The sequence below is a fragment of the Ursus arctos genome, unplaced genomic scaffold (genome assembly GCF_023065955.2).
Source record: "Ursus arctos isolate Adak ecotype North America unplaced genomic scaffold, UrsArc2.0 scaffold_24, whole genome shotgun sequence".
Taxonomy (NCBI): Eukaryota; Metazoa; Chordata; class Mammalia; order Carnivora; family Ursidae; genus Ursus; species Ursus arctos.
Window position 1 is genome coordinate 41,802,732 of NW_026622919.1, and position 17,885 is coordinate 41,820,616.

The 17,885-nt window shown below is 37.4% G+C and overlaps 1 protein-coding gene across 1 annotated transcript in view; it reads left to right on the forward strand.

The window, feature by feature from the left end:
- The window catches only part of EFCAB5 (EF-hand calcium binding domain 5), a 186,755-nt gene that overhangs the window by 9,091 nt on the left and 159,779 nt on the right, over positions 1–17,885 (forward strand). Inside the window, exons 2-4 of the mRNA XM_044390696.2 lie at positions 8,990–9,039; positions 9,581–9,643; positions 10,619–10,703. Coding sequence (XP_044246631.1) covers positions 8,990–9,039; positions 9,581–9,643; positions 10,619–10,703 — 198 coding nt within the window. The remainder of the gene's footprint in view (positions 1–8,989; positions 9,040–9,580; positions 9,644–10,618; positions 10,704–17,885) is intronic.

The following is a 17,885-nucleotide window of genomic DNA, read 5'->3' on the forward strand; positions in this document are numbered from 1 at the left end:
AATGCTGAGCTACTGAGTGTTCTTCCTGGGGAAGGAGCTTAGGGTGTATGCTGCCTCTATAACAGCTTGCTCTGAAACAAACGCTGAATACTATTTTTACTTTTTGCCTTTTTTTGTAAAAGCAAAAATCCTCTTCAGATTTCTTTCCCTGAGGGAAACCAGATGGTGGTCAATGCATCATCAAGATTAACGCTCAGTTATGACCCAAGACCTACCTCACCAATACCCCAATTCAACTGTGTTCAGGCTTTTCATCACCACTGGCAGAAATGGTGCTCATCTTAAAGGATCCTGCACCCCAAGTCAGGCCTTGGCCATTACAACAATACTTCTTCATGAGACCCTCATGCTGTGCCATGTGCAGTTCAGCAATATTTTGCTTGACATCCCAGCAAACAAAGTCTTCCGTGTCCATGCAGGTTTCAGCATGGAGAAAGATTCATGTGAAGATTCAGGTGTCCTCCAGAAGTTCCTGGGTTCTCACCAGACCATCCTCCTTACCCTCTTTGTGGTACTGTTGTCAACAGACAATTCCAGTTTATGTACCAACTCTAGGAACACCACAGCCGGGTTCTTATACCTCCCAAATCCTTCCCCACCCATTCATGACTCCACAGCCCCACCAGCCTAAAGTCAGCTACGACATTAGCTATGGAGTATAAGACACTAACTTCCACTTGAACAGTTCCTTTTAACTGTGAAAAACGAGATTTCTAGCTCTAGACCTGGAGCCTAGCCCCTAAACAAGGCTTCTGGGAACTGTAAATAAAGGATCTTAAGCTGTTCCATTAAAAAAAAAGAGAGAGAGAGAGACTCAATTTCTCACCTGTCTACCACAAATCCACACTTAAACTGGTGGACTGAAGTGGCACTTAGAGTTCCCAGGAATTAACATCAGTGTAGTGCCAGTGTTTCAAAATCCCTGAACAACCTGAATATTTCTTTTTCCCTGGCACATAGTCATTTTAGGAGATGGCCACAGGGGGTGTGGGGAAGACTTGGAAGAAGATTTTCAGTATATACTAATGGCAGTGCTGCAGTATCCTCCTTTAAGGAGATCCAACCTTGCCTTCAGTTATGGGGCTTAGGCGTAGAAACTGGTGAGAGGTCAGAACTCTCCACCGTGGTGACTAGAGTCATATTTTTGGCCACCATATATGGATTTTTTATACTACATATAGATGACAATTTCAGTAGGCTGGCCATCTATCTTATTCCTAGGGCCACCATAATCATTTAGCCACAAAAATTGCTGAGTGTCAACCTTCTGATTACCACTATATTTCTACTTCTCTTTATGGTAAATGTACTACTTTGGTGGTTAAACACTAATATTTGGCTTCTGTTACCCTGAAATGGGTCATCCCACCTACCTTACCTACAGAAGAAAGCCACTATAGAGCTTTTCGAGGATGTAAGTATTCCCATCACTAATATACTTTTCACCAGAATCCTTTCAGAGAATGTACTGGGAGGGGGGGGAGTGGATGTGCAGGTCAGTATGTGATAAATCTGCTCCAACATTTCTATCTCCCTAAGGCTTTGGATTTTTTCTTACCTTATGCCAGGAAAGTTCCAGTATCTCAACTTAAACACATGCCACTGTGGAGTCCAAGTTTCAGTGAATTTACCAAATAAATGATTAGCGTCACTTCCAGTCCTTAATTTCTGGTAAGTGTACTCATATTAACAAATTCTAACAACTCAGCGTTATATTCTTTGTTCTTTTCTTTAATTCCCCTATAATATACTCTCACACATATTCCCTGGGTTTCTGCCACTATATATGCAAATCGTGAAAATCTTTTGCTGTAAAAACTATTTCTTCCTGGTCAGACTTTATATTTGCCCTGCTAGAGGATTTTAACATCTGATTTTCGTTATGAGTCTCCTAAAAGTAAGAGGTGGTTGTGATGAGTCTTGAGGAAAATGGGCATCTCCTGGTAAGGCAATTGCCCCAGATGAGATTATTGCAAGGTTTTCAATTTAGTGAAGGCTAGTCTCACAAATACAGGAGGACAAACTGCCTCCATTGCCAAGAGACACTCAGAGTGACTCAGAAATTTGAGGTTATTAGTCTCCTAGTCCCACTAAATATTGAAAATTTGGAATGAGGTCCTTCTTCCCAATCAGTGCCCCAATTTTCACATGAGTAACTTGGCTGGGATGTGAATTCAATTAATACTATAATTCCGCAACCCATAATTCTTGATAAGTTGACCCCTTTATCATTGTATAATGACTTTCTTTGTCTCTTGTTGGAGCTTTTGGCTTAGAGTCTATTTTAAAGTCCGATGTTAAGTATAGCTACCTCTGCTCTATTTTGGTTTCACTTGCATGTATTCTCTTTTTCTACCCCTTCACTTTGAGCCTATGTGTGTCCTTAAAGCAGATCTGAGTCTCTTGTTTTGGTGCATATATTTGGGTCTTGTTTTTTCATCCATCCAGCCACTCGATGCATTTGATAGAGAATTTAATCCATATACATTTGGAGTAATTATCAGTAGGGAAAAACTTAATAATATCATCTTGTTAATGGTTTTCTGGTTGTTTCATAGTTCCTTTGTTGCTTTCTTCCTCTCTTACTGCCTTCCTTTGTGAATTGATGATTTTCCGTAGTAGTATGCTTTGATGCCATTCTTTTTATCTTTTGTGCATCTACTGTAGATTTTTGCTTTGTGGTTACCATGAAACATCGATTGTAACAATTATTTTAAGCTGATAACAATTTAATTTCAATTACATATAAAAACTCTACCTTTTTACCCTCCCATTTTGTTTTTGATGCCACCATTTACATCTTTTTATATTGTATATCCATTAGCAAATATTGTAGCTATAGTTATTTTTAATACTTCTGTCCTTTAACCTTTATACTAGAATTAACTGATTAATATACTACCATATCACAGTATGGAAGTATTCTGAATTTGACTATATAGTTATATTTATCAGTATGTTTTATATTTTCATATGTTTTCATGTTACTAATTGTCCCTTTGTGCCGGCTTGAAGAACTCCTTTCACATTTCTTGTAAGGCAGTTCTAGTGGTGGTGAACTCCCTCAGCTTTTGTTTGTCTGGGAAAGACTTTGTCTGTCCTTCATTTCTGAGGAGAATTTTGTCAGATAGAGTATTCTTGATTATTTTAAATATATCACCCCACTTTCTCCTGGCCTGTGAGGTTTCTGATAAGAAATCCACTGATAGTCTTATGGGATTCCCTTGTAATTGACATACTTCTTTTCTATTGCTGCTTTCAAGATTAATCATTGTCTTTGTTTTTTGACAGTTTTATTACAATGTGTCCTGGGGAAGATGTCTTTGGGTTGAATTTGTTTGCGGACCTGTGAACTTCATGAACTTGGATGTGCAAATATCTCCCCAGATTTGGGAAGTTCTCAGACATATTTTTCAAAATAAGCTTTCTGCCCCTTTCTCCCTCTCGTTAGACTCTAGTAATACATAGTTTCTCTTAATGGTGTCCCACCAATCCCATAGGCTTTCTTCATTCTCCTTCATTTTTTTCCCTTTGCTTTTCTCTGACTGGATCATTTCAAATGATCTGTATTCCTACTGTATTTATCTCCCAAAAAAGGAAAATGTTAATTTGAAAAGATATATGCACCCCTATGTTTATTGCAGCGTTACTTACAGTAACCAAGATGTGAAAGCAACCCAAGTGTCCATCAATGGATGAATGGATAAAGAAGATGTCACACGCCCACACAGACACATACACACAGGAATATTACTTAGCCATAAAAATAGAATGAGATCTTGTGGGGCACCTGGCTGGCTCCGCTGTTAATCATCTGCCTTCGGCTCAGGTCATGATCCCAGCGTCCCGGAATCGAGCCCCGCATTGGGCTCCCTGCTTGCTGGGAAGCCTGCTTCTCCTTCTCCTACTCCCCTTGCTTTTGTTCCCTCTCTTGCTGTCTCTCTTTGTCAAATAAATAAATAAAATCTTAAAAAAAAAAAGAATGAGATCTTGTCATTTGTGACAACATGGATGGACCCAAGAGGGTATGCTAAATGAGATAAGTCAAAGAAAGGATACAATATGATTTTACTTATATGTAGAATCTAAAAAAAAACACAAATAAACAAAAAGCAAAATCAAACTCATCGATACAGAGAACAAAGAGATACTTGTCACAGGAGAGATAATTGAGGGATAGGCAAAATAGGTAAAGGGAGTGGGAGACACAGGCTTCCAACTATGGAATGAATAAGTCACAGGGATAAAAAGTACAGCATAGGGAATATAGTCAGTGGTATTATAATAGTATTGTATGGTAACAGATGATAACTACACCTGTGGTGAGCATAACATAGTATATAGACTCATCAAATCACTATGTTGTACAACTGAAACTAATTTAACATTGTGTATCAACTATACTTCAATAATAATAATAATAATAAAATAATAATATCTGTGTTCAGATTCACTGATTCTTTCTTCTGCTTGGTCTAGTCTGCTATTGAAGCTCTTCATTGAATTCTTCATTTCAGTCCTTGTATTCTCCGGCTCTAAAATTTCTGGTGTTCTTTTTATGTTTTTCTCTTTGTGGAACTTATCATTTCATTCTTTTATTATTTTCTTATTTCATCAAATGGTTTATCTCTGTTCTCTTGTAGCATTCTGAGCATCTTTAAAACAATTATTAAAAACAATTATTTTGAATTCTTTGCTAGGTAATTTATGAATCTCTACTTCCTTGGGGTCCATTACTGGAAGTTTACTGTGTTCCTTTAGTGGTGTCATGTTTCCTTGATTCTTTGTGATTCCTATCACTTTTGTAGGTGTTTGTGTGTTTGAAGAAGAGTCATGTCTTCCAGATTTTATGGAATGACTTTGGTAAGGAAAGACCTTCACCTGTGGTTGGGGGTGTGCTGGAACATGCTGTGACCCTTGGTCTAGTGCTGCAGGATGCCAAGTGTGAGGGCATGTAGTGCCTGTAGATGGGGATGGGTGGGAGTGGCATGGTGTCTCATTGACTCAGGAAGCTATGGTCCATGACATCAACAACTGCATGATCCTTGGTGAGAGCTACAGGCAGTACACAATGGCTGCAATTGTTGGATTCTTTTTTTTTTAAGATTTATTTTATTTTAGAGAGAGAGTATGAGTGTGGGGAGGGGCAGAGGGAGAGGGAAAGAATCCTAAAGCAGTCTCCCTGCTGAGCATGGAGCCTGACACAGGGCTCAATCCCAGGACACCGAGATTAGGACCTGAGCCAAAGTCAAGAGTCAGATGCTTAACTGACTGAACCACTGGGGCGCCCCAGGACTGTTGGATTCTTTAACAGAACCTCCAGTCTACTGGCTAGGGACCATGCCAGAGAACGATGGTGGCCATAGCCAGTAGTGTGCACACAGTTGGCTGTGGGGCCAGTTGAGGAGGCTGGCTGCAGTGGCCAGTTGCAGATGGATGTGCAGTGGTGAAGGCTAGGGCCCACAGCAGGGGCTGGGGCCAACTGCAGGCACACAGGCAGCTGCAGTGGCTCTGGCTGTCAATGTGCACATGTGTGACTATAGGGGCTAGCTGTAGGCACATGTTTGACAGGGGAGGCCAGTGATGGAAGTTGGGGCTGGTGTCTTGAGGGCGCACAACTGTAGGGTTAACTGAAAGTGAGTGGAGACGTACAGACCAATGACAGGGGTTAGGGTTCAATCCAGACCCACCAATAGCTGTACAGACCTTGGCCATTCGCATATACTTGTGGGGCTGCAGGAGCTTGCTGTAGCATATGCACAGTGGTTGAGGCTGATAATGGGAGTCAAGCCAGCAGCGTGACGGTAAATAGCTGCAGGAATCTCCTGCCATTCTCAGCAGTTATCTCTCTCTTACCCTGGCTTTTCTTTCCTAGCTTACCTTTAAGTGTTCATCAGCAAGGGTTTATTTTTAGCTTTTTTTTTTTCTTCTACTAGAAGATATTCTTATTGGGTGATCTCTACTAGCATCCTCCTGCAAATGCATCTTTCTGTCAATACCCAGGGGTTTAAGACTCATGGAAATCTAGCTAAATGACATTTCTGATCTTCTATTAGTCTGACAAATCAGAATTGTGTATGATTTCTCTCTTACCTTGGGAAACCCCTTCCTCAAGGATAACTGGCTACCCTTTCATATATGACTGACAATCTTGCCAATCAAGATGCCAAATGCTGCAATTCACCAATTTATAAATCTATTGGGAATGCATGTAAAGGGCCTGTACAAAATTCACAAAAACTCTGTCTCATAGCTGACAATCTAAGTAGAATGAATCTAGAATCTCATGAGTGGGAGTATGAGGTGTGCAGAATGCTCTGCACTTTGAGTAATTAAAATGCAAGTTAGTACTGTTCAGACTGGACAGTGCTTCTACCATTTTCCAATGGGCTTGATTCTGCATAACTTCCTACTAATGCACCATAATATATTTCAGTGTCAGTAAGATTCTTACTGGAAACTTCTATTAGACTACTGAGCAGGTGTCTTAAATGTGTTAACACCTCCAAACTCAAACTCTTATCATTCTCCCAACCTGATTTTCCTCTCTTTTCCTTATTTCACTTAATAGCATCATCATCCATTCAGTCTTGTAAATATGAAAAAAACACTCAGTGAACCTTAACTATTTCTCTTTCACACTTTAGATTCAATTCCCCCCCCCCCAATCCTGATTATCATATCTGTTTTAGTTTAGGTTCCCTCAGAATAGAGCCTGATCCAAAGAGTTGAGTGCAAGTTCATTTATGAGGTGGTTCCAGGAAACAATGGTAAGGGAGTACAGAAGTAATACAGAAAAGTGAAGGAAGCCTGTATTATTGGGCAAGTTTTACTGGTAGGCAACTGAAGTTCTAACCCATTGGGGAACTCTGGAGTTCCCCACTCTGAAACCCACATGGGACTATATGCAGCTTCCTATCCATCACTAGCTGAGGGCTTCTCCTATTAGATATCAAGTCCCAAGCACTTCTTGCCTATCCCCACATTTGGACTGGCGGGAAATGCTCAGACAGAATTCTAGGTGCTTGTGGTTAGAAACCATCTACATGTGCTGAAAAAGTGAAGCTGAAGGGATATGATTAGGGTATTGGCAATATCTGGCAGGACTTGACTAGAGTGAGGGCCATTTTCCGCAGGTGCAACATTTTAGGTACAAAATCTACCTTCATTCTCTCTTCCCCCAGTGTTTCATAATTCTAGTCTTTGCTGGCAGAGGTTACTTTTTAAGATACCAATTTGATCATAGCTATCCTGTGCTTAAAAAGCACAGAGTAAAGTCCAAACTCCTTGATTCAGCATGATTAACCTTTACAGATTGAAAAGTGACCTTTTCAGCTGCCTCTCCTTCCATTTTCTTTTAATATAACTATGCTCTGCTCCATGAATGCTTCACTTTTTGAACTCGCATACCCTAGTGTGTATTGCTCCTTCTGCCTCAAATACTCTTCCCCTCTTCTTTTTTTTTTTTTTAAAGATTTTATTTATTTATTTGACAGAGATAGAGACAGCCAGCAAGAGAGGGAACACAAGCAGGGGGAGTGGGAGAAGAAGAAACAGGCTCATAGCGGAGGAGTCTGATGTGGGGCTCGATCCTGTAACGCCGGGATCACGCCCCGAGCCGAAGGCAGACGCTTTAACCGCTGTGCCACCCAGGCACCCCTCTTCCCCTCTTCTTTACACAAAAATGTCTTATTAGCCCGTTAAAATCCAGTTTAGAAATTTATCTTTTCGTGAAAACTTCTCTGACCTCCCTGGGAAAAGTAATTGCTTACCCCTCTGTGTTCCTTGGCATTTTATATGCACCTCTACTTTTGCACTTTGCAGATTGAATTGCATCTCTTTATCCTTTTTTCCATCCTAAACTAGGAACTCTTCAAAAGAAGTTTTCCTGTCTCCCTGAGCACAGGTCTTACTCATCTTTACAACCCCAATGTCTGCCTGCTTAGAGAAGGCACCCAATAAAGGTTTATTGCATTGGATTTATCTTGGTGCATCCAAACAAAACTGATTTTGAAGGAAATGGAAGGTAGCTTCCTAGCAATTTCAGGAGATGGACACCACAAGCAGAGAAAGCAGTCTGTGAGAATGTACAATTGGGACCTACCAAAGAAATCTATTTATATATCTATTATTTATGAACTGCTTCAAAAAGGCTATGAGGCAGCTATTCTAAAGTGTCGGAATCTGTCATCTCCAAAGGCAGTAATTTTGGTTTATTCAACTAGAACATGTGCTGATAAAAAGAAATGCAAATACTCTAGCACAGTATGAAGATACCATTTCAAATTAAATAGTCCCTAGATTGTAACCGCCCTAGAGGTAGAGGCCACGGATATAAAATTTACTTTTTACATAGTAACAAGACTAAATATACACAAATTCTTAAATGATTTTTGGCACACCAGTGATTTTGATAATTTGTGACTGAATCTGTAGTCATTTGCAGTGACTCTGATAATTATCCACTTTAATTCCTTAATATGAATAAATAAACAAGATAAATCACATTCCTCTCAGAACTCCTCATTCAAAAAAATGCTTTGTAGTAAGATTATTACACTGTCTATATGCCTTTCTCAAATGAGTTGGGTAGCCATCAAAGTTTCACTTCACCTCATCTGAATTGTTATTTCAAAAATTAATGAGGATGATAATGTTTTAAAAAATTCACTTGCATTACTGTTGTGTGTGTCTTTTTTTAATGGTAATGGTGGTGATTACTAATGGTTGAGTTTTCCTGTCTCCCTGGGCACTAGCCTAGTGCTAATCTAGTTTTGGCCAGTAACAACAGCAATAACAGTAGAAGAGTTTGAAAAGTTTAGCAGTTGAGAACTTTCCATTCAATAGAATGGTGGGATGCGTTGGTGGTTGGAGGTGATTTCAGTCTTCTGCAGTACTTTTTGTTGTTTATTAATATTTTCTTTCTCTCTTTTTGTTATTAATATTGGTCTGGTAATACTTTTCCCTACCATTTGATGATACCTTTCAGTGGCCCAGATGAGTGAGTCAGCATCTCAAGAGGACCCTGAACCTCCTCAGGTACCTGGCTTACATAGGTTTCTAACCACTTAACTATGAGAGGATTTGAGAGTCAACATTCTTGAGAAAATTGAGAGGCAATATCATATTTTATCATTTAATTACTTCTCTTTTTAGTTGATGTCTTCTGCTTCAGGTTGTGACAAAAGTGCTGAAAGAAAGAGGGTCAGGGGTCCATGGGTGGCTCAGTTGGTTAAGCATCCGACTCTTGATCTCAGCTCAGTCTTGATCTCAGGGTCATGAGTTCAAGCCCCGAGTTGGGCTCCATGCTGGGTGTGGAGTCTACTAAAAGAAAAAGGGGTTGGAGGGGTCAAATAATAGCTGAGTCATAGTAGTCTGCTTCTAGTTGGTTGGCATTTATAACAAGTCTGCTACTGTTTGAATTTGTTACTACATCTACTTTGTGTGATTTTATTTGGTATGGTGTTTGCCCGTTATGTAAATTTTTTTTACATAAAAAGCTTACTATACTAGAGTATAAGATGTTAGTTTTATCTTTAGCTTCTTTTGGATACCACTACTAGCACTGTTTCCATTTCAGGAAAATGGAAAAGAAGACAAGGAAAGGAAAGAGGAAGCAACTGAAGTGGAAGAGCCTACTGAGGTAGAGTTTTCATGAATAATCAGATGTTAATGTCAGAAAGTAAACTGGACAAATTAATTTTCTTAAGGAGAAAGAAAAGAAAGTATGTGGGTATTCAAAAAGATTAAACAAAATGGCAAAAGAGGCTTAAGCTGACTCAGTTGAGTCAGTTGCAGGAAGCTTCCATGGACACGTAAATTATTTGTGAAAAACTATTATAATTATACGTAAAGGGTGCTTTCTAAAATCAGAACTATTACCCTGAGTACAATAACCACCAGTTTTTAGGGGAACTTCACTATTCATTCTGAAAACATAATTCCCATATTAATAATTTAAGTTACTTTGTGTTTATTTGAATACAAGAGTTCAAGAACATTCTATAGAAAAGGGGAGGCAATGAAAAATATGATTCACCTTTAAGTTCATTAACATAAGTCTTAAAGATATTCTATTTTCATTCTTTTAAAACTATACCAGCATGAAAACAAAACAAACAAGACCACATCAGCATGAGCACAAAAAGCTATTTTGCCATCATTTATTCATAAAACTAATCTTTAATTTCTTCAGTTAAGATGAAATATTTTTCTTTCCATCACAAACATGGAAAGTGATTCTAATAGTAAAACAATAGCATTTTCAAAAGTCCGATTTCACTATGTGGTGGTCTCAAATTATTTTTCTAGAAAGTATTGTGTAACACCATACTTTTGAGGATTAAAGTACATCTGGAATAATATTCTTAGCATATCACTTTGTTAGCCACAGGAAGATGGGATGACATGTTGAGCCAATGCATTTTATCTTGTTGATGCAGTAAGACTGTGATTACGGCTTTGCTTCTAATATACAGCATTAAATTCTCGAAAAATTAAGCAGGTATGTTCGGTAACTCCTACAAGGCATTTATCTGCATTCTTTAACTGGGAGAGTTGATGCAACTTTGAGGAAAAGTAACTCATTTTGAAATTGATGTTTCTTTTCTCCTTTCAGAGTTCACAGAGTGTACCCGGCAGTTCTGCATTAGACACCAGAAGCAATGTGGCAGAAACAGCAGCGGCTGAAATCAAATCCCAAGGTAGAGAACTAGCTTTCCCCTACACTGTGGAATTTAAAACAATTATATTTTCATTGGGGATGCATTCCGTAAGATTTTACCTTTAAAAAAAATATAATCCTGGGGTATTTTAAATACGATTTGGGAAATAGTTAAAAATACATTCCCCTCACCATCTATTAATACTTTTGAGGCAACTTTATTCATCTCATGCTTAAAGAGAAAATTTAGCTGAGAGCTGCCTGACACATACCCATTAATGCAAAAATAAAATGAAGAACACAAGTGATTTGGCGGGCTTTTTATTTGTTTGTTTCTCCTTTTTACTTCTGTACTTGACCACACATTTTTTCTGTTTGACTTCTAACCCCATCCTTAACCCAAATCCCACATAATTATGCACATTGGAAATTTATAGGATCTAAGACAAAAACAAGTGTGAAAGACATTCATCCCTTTCACTACAGTTCTTCTAGCTTCAGATATGTAGTGAAATCCTGTGCAATAAAAATTCTTGACACTATCTGAAATTTAACAATTTTAATCAATTGAAATTTGCTACTATTCGGTTTAAAACATTAAGTGTTTAGTATGTGCTAGGCTGAGATAGATCGAATTACAATAATAATTATTAAAGCATTTTCTAAACTATAAATTGGTATATAGATGCTACTTATAACTTTTAGGTGCTTATTTTTCTCCAAAGGGTTTTCTGTCTCTTAAACCAATTAAAAGCAATTATTTACTATTTTTTCTTATTAACATACATTATAATAAATATACATCAAGAACCAAACTTTCCAATACTTATTGTTTTAATTGTAAAATATAATATTTTCATAGCTTCACTAACTTTTAAAAAGTTTCTTGGGAAGTCCTTCTCCACCTGCCTCTCCCCCCGGCACCAGTTTCTTGATTTTGCTCCCACCCTCTGCCACCATTACCGCTAAATATACTTTACCTTTACCTTAATCATTTCAGCCAGGTTTTTTTTTTTTAAGTTTATTTATTTATTTTTAGTAATCTCTAACATGCAAGGTGGGGCTTGAACTTATGACCCTGAGATCAAGAGTTGCACCCTCTTCTGACTGAGCCAGCCAGGTGCCTTTCAGCCAGGTTTTTAAAAGAACACTTTCATTTTAAACATGCCAAACAGAATTGCTGTAAATTTAATTAGGTTTTTGTTTTAATCAGTTTGTGACCAAATTTGCACATGTAAAACTTCACACATATATTCCCTCTAGAAAACTTATCAGTCAAGAGTTTGTGGTATTTCCTGTCCTTGTACTTTCAATTTCTGTTATTGCTTTTCAACATATGGTAGAGGTAAATGTGTTTTGTTTAAGTCTATTCATCCCAGTATATGATATATACTGAAAACATTGCAGTTGCTTATTGCAATATCAGTTGTAATGCAATGTACTTATTTATTCAGTGACCAGTCACTATTAAACCTAATATTTTAAATCTCTCTTTGTAAACGTGTGTGTGTGTGTGTGTGTGTGTGTGTGTGTGTGTGTCTAAAAAGTGGGGATAGGAACTGTTAATGCAGTTTCAATATACCAAAGAAAATGTCTTTATTCTTGTTATATACTTGTCAAAATTAAAATGATGTCTTGTCAGGCAGCTCTCAGAATGCACTCAAATACGTATCTTTGCAAAGAAAATATTGTGTTTAAGTGTACATATGAACTCCTCATTTCTTTACCCTAGTTATTGTACTTGTCAGGGTATGAGCTTAACTTACATTTTGAGAAGTCGTTTCTTTGAAAATATGTTTGCTCAGGGTGCCTGGCTGGCTCAGTCAGTAGAGCATGCGACTTTTGATCTTGGGGATTTAAGTTTGAGCCCCATGTTGGGTATAGAGATTACTTAAAAATAAAATACTAAAAAAAGAGAGAAAATGTTTGCTCAACTTTGTTCTTATTTCATATCCCTAAGATTAACAAAGTTTTGTAGGAAAAAGCATTTTCTTGCAGCTATTGAATCTTAATTCCAATAGTATTAAATAGTGCTTCTTTTCCTCCTTTTTCATAGTCATTCTACCTTCTGTACAAATGTTAAGAATCAAGCCAGCTGAGTTTCAGACGTGGCTTGTATTTAAGGAGAACATCATACATTTAGTTGAGTAGCCCTGCTGGGTCAATTTGCACCAGTTTAATCAGCAGCCAGTCCCACTAATGTTATAAGCCCTCTTGTGAAGAAAGAATCTGCTCAAGCTTATTATAATGTGGATAATAATTCATTCCTAAATATGTCCTAAAATAGGTTTGTACTGAGGCCATGCCCAGCAGGGAGCCATGAACTAAGTGCAAGAAATGATAAAAGTCACTTTGAAGGATGGACCTTTCAAAATATTAATATGGAATTCTTTTGTGTCCCTACTTATTTAGTTGAAAGCATTTATGCCTGAAGTACCTGAATAAGTCTTTGTATGTTAGGAGGTGGATTAATACAGGGGTGAAGGAGTACATGTTGGGGAAGAATTTGAAAGGCTTTTAATGCTATGAAGAGTTTAGGAAGGTAATCCTGAAAAAGAATTCCAGTGCTTAGCATAGTGCCTGCCACAAAATGAAGCATTATTATTACTGAGTGAATGTATAATGAATCAATCAATCTGTAAAAGATTTAGGAATGTCCAAGCATAGACCTGCTAAAAAACCCAGTACCCGTTTGAAACTATTTTCAGTTGAACCTCAGAATTAATTTGCCCTTGGGCAGTGCTGTAATTTATGATCCTCGAACTCAGAGGTCACTAAATCAGAAGACAGTGCAGATAGGCTTGTTTAGAATTCTGATTTATTAACCCTACTATTGCTGTGCCTCCTTTTTTTTTTTTTTCTTGGTTTTATGGCTCTAAGAGAAGCGTTTGGAGTTGTAACCAAATACACATCTTCTTCCACTCTGCATATCAGTGCAAACACTAGGATTATTGCTTAGCAAACTATCATAGCCAAGCACACTAGAGAAGCACTGCAGCTAGATAGAGAATGTCCTTGTTCATGTGTGAGTGCACATATGAACCATGGCAGATGGGTAGATATTAAGTTGCTATACATCGGTAGCACTACCTTTAAAGCAGGAGAGGATCCTCTTTGGGTTATGCCGGAGAGGTAAAAGCAAAGAGAGTAACATTAGAACCCGCAGACTTTAAAGAATTGCTCTCTTTACACTTATTTAAAACAACAACAAAATCACTGTATATTAGTGAGCATCGTGATGAACCAGAGTGGAAATATCCCCTTCTCCTTAAAAATGTGGCTAACTTGTTGGCAAATACAACTGAGAGGTAAGGAAGAGCATTATACTACCCTCCTTACTGCCCCCATATTGGAATAAGAGAATCAACCAAAGAGGGAATAAAAACTTGGGAGGAGGTTCATAAATACTATTCAGTATTGGACATAAGACATTCTTCAGATGAAATACTGGCTTTTCAAGAGTTTCTTTACACACTACTTAATTTTTTCCTGGGCAGAAAGATGGATACTCTCTAGGTAGGATTTAAAAGTATTCTTCAGAGGGGCGCCTGGGTAGCGCAGTCGTTAAGTGTCTGCCTTCGGCTCAGGGCGTGATCCCGGCAGTCTGGGATCGAGCCCTACATCGGGCTCCTCCGCTGGGAGCCTGCTTCTTCCTCTCCCACTCCCCTGCTATGTTCCCTCTCTCGCTGGCTGTCTCTCTGTCACATAAATAAATAAAATCTTTAAAAAAAAAAAAGTATTCTTCAGAGTATTCGCAATAAGGCCAGGGATAATTTTAAATAAATCAATAAAACAAATTTTAAAATATTTGTGGATAACTCCCCACCAAAAATGAGAAGGAATAAATACATTGCAATACAGTCATATAATGATATACTATGAAGCAGTGAAAAATGAATGAACTAGTTACAACTGCACCAAAAATAATAAGATACCTAGGAATAAACCTAACCAAAGAGGTGCAAGACCTGTATTCTGAAACTATAAAACACTGATGAAAAAATGGAAGACGACACAAAGAAATATAAAGACATTCCATGCTCATGATTGGAAGAACAAATATTGTTAAAATGTCTATACTACCCAAACCAATCTATGGGTTTAATGCAATTCCTATCACAATACCAACAGCATTTTTCGCAGAACTAGAACAAACAACTCTAAAATTATTATGGAACCTTAAAGGACCCTGAATAGCCAAAGCAATTTTGAAAAAGAAAAGCAAAGCTGGAGGCATCACAATTCCAGACTTCAAGTTATATTACAAAGCTGTAGCAATCATAACAGTATGGTACTGACACAAAAATAGACACATAGATCAATGAAGCAGAAAATTCAGAAATAAACCCACAATTATATGGTCAATTAATCTTCAACAAAGCAGGAAAGAATATCCAATGGGAAAAGTATCTTCAACAAATGATGTTGGGAAAACTGGACAGCAACATGAAACTGAATTACGTTCTTATACCATGCACAAAAATAAACTCAAAATGGATGAAAGACCTAAATGAGAGACCTAAAACCATAAAAATCCTAGAAGAGAGCACAGGCAGTAACTTCTCTGATCGGAATATTCTTCAACCATCAAAAAGAATGAAATCTTGCCATTTGCAATGGCATGGATGGAATTAGTGTATAATGCTGAGCGAAGTAAGTCAGTCAGAGAAAGACAAATACCATGTGATTTCACTCATAAGTGGAATTGAAGAAACAAAACAAATGAAGAAAGAATGGGGGAATGGGTGAAATAGGTGATGGGAATTAAGGCATGCACTTGTTATGATGAGCACTGGGTGATGTATAGAATTGTCAAATCACAATATTGTACACCTGAAATTAATATAACACTGTATGTTAACTAAGTGGAATCAAAATAAAAAATTTTTTAAATTATTTTTTAATGGATGAGATAGAGCTGCATTTGTCAATAAAGATGAATTTCCAAACAAAATATTAAGTATCAAAAAGGTCACAGAATACACATGGCATGAAATCATTTTTATAAAATTTAAAAGCAAGAAGAACAATATTATACTGCTTAGATACAAGATAAATGCAGAGAAATGATAAACATGAAATTCAGAATAGAGTTTCTTTTAAAGTAGGGGTGTATGGGAGGCTTTAATTTTTAGGTAATTTTTTTCTTAAACTGAGAGTAGATACATGGCTACCTATTATGTCATCATTATATTTACAGGTCTTAAATATTTACTAATAAATAAGATTTAAAAAAATACTGCTCTATACTATGGAGGTTCTAGTCTTTTGCACTTTCATTGCACTGTTACTATTTAATGAGAGTTATTAATGATTGAGGCATAAATCAATAACTACTTTCTGGTTATCTTAAAAATAATGACTATAAAAATAATTTCCATATCTATTTCTTCTTTTCTTCTGCATCCACAAATAACAAAAGCAAAAGACTTTAATAATACACGGCCCTTATCCTATTGTGATTCAGCTGGGCACTGGTACTTTGTTCAGCACACAGAAGTAAATTGACCAGTGGGTAATATTTGTAAAGGCCTGAAACTACTTCATCTCCATGGCCATGTCAGAAAAAAACTTAATATTCCCATTAAGTTTTTTATTCCAATCACCTCAGCAGACATCGATACATATATATAAAAAATCTGATAGCTTATTGTTCAGAGCCTGAGTTAGCTAGGTCTCGAGAACCCAGAGTTATGCTAGGAAAAAGTCATGCAATTCTATGTGCTAACACCAACAAAAATATATGGTCTTCCATCTCAGACGGACTTTCTGTATTACTTGGAAACCTATCTATGTGTTTGTTGTCTGCTCCTTTCCACCTTCATAACAATTATTTCAAACTTTTTATTATGCACAGTCAAGTCTATGATCCCACCATTCGTTGGTTTTAGCAATATTTATTTTATTCCATAAAAAATAGAGGCCATTAGAGGGAATGCCCTCAGTAAAGTGTAGGAAACACCTCATCCAAGTTTATTATATATTCTTTTTTTTAATGTTTTTTTTATTATATTATGTTAGTCACCATACAGTACATGCCTGGTTTCTGATGTAAAGTTCGATGATTCATTAGTTGCATATAACACCCAGTGCACCATGCAATACGTGCCCTCCTTAGTACCCATCACCAGTCTATCCCATTCCCCCACCCCCCACCCCTCTGAAGCCCTCAGTTTGTTTCTCAGAGTGCATAGTCTCTCATGCTTATTATATATTCTTGATCTCAATCTCTCTTATCTCCTCAGACCCTGAGGACCCTCACCAATCTCTCTCCTGTAGCTTCTGTTTTCCTCTCTACATTGGCTCCTTCCTTCTGTTCTCTAAATGCAGTCAAGACTATCCCACCTTCAAAGAAAAATCCTTCCCTTCAGAATCACATTCCTTGAAATAATTGTCCATTTGTCCAGTCTCCATTTCACCTCCAAGCCCCTCCCCAACCCACTGAAGTCTTGGTTCCTTCCATTCTTATCAAAGAAATCACCGAGGTCAGTGAAGAATAACTGGATGCTAGATCCAATATATGCTTTCTACTTCTTAAATCATTTGATTTCTCTGCAGCATTTGACACTATTGACCACTTCCTCTGTAGTGATAATTTTTTTTTGTCTGTCCAACATCTCTTTGGGAAACCACCCTTCTGTCCTTAATCCATTTGGTTTAGATGTGGCTGACTCCACCCCTTTATTTCCAGGGATAGGTGGTAATCCAAACCTGATCAATCAGATTCACCACCCCTTCAATGCTGTGGATGGTTCAGAAATAGGCATATAATTTAGACCAAGTGAATTAAAACCTTTCCCAGATTTTTTTCCCAGATTTTTTAAACTGGAATTTTAATGGCAGATTTTAAAAATCAATGATTATAAAGATTATGCAAATCTAAAGCTGCTGGTGACCATTTTAATCAACATATGAGGACAACCTGCCTAAAAATTAATTCAACAGAGTAAATTAGAAACTAGAGGTGCATTTCAGTGATGCCTGAAAACAGTTATGGACTTTCCAGCTATATGAACTAATGCTTTTCATTTTTAATTTAAGCTATGTGAGATGGATTCCTATTGCTTGAAATTGAAAGGATCTTTGTTAATACAGCATTCTTGAAACTCTTCTTGTGGTTTCTGTGATTCTAACCTCTCCTATTTTCCTCCCAGCTCTCCCACTCCTGTGTTCTTTTTTTGCCTGTTCTTTAAAAATGTTGCATAAAACTTGTAAGTCCTAT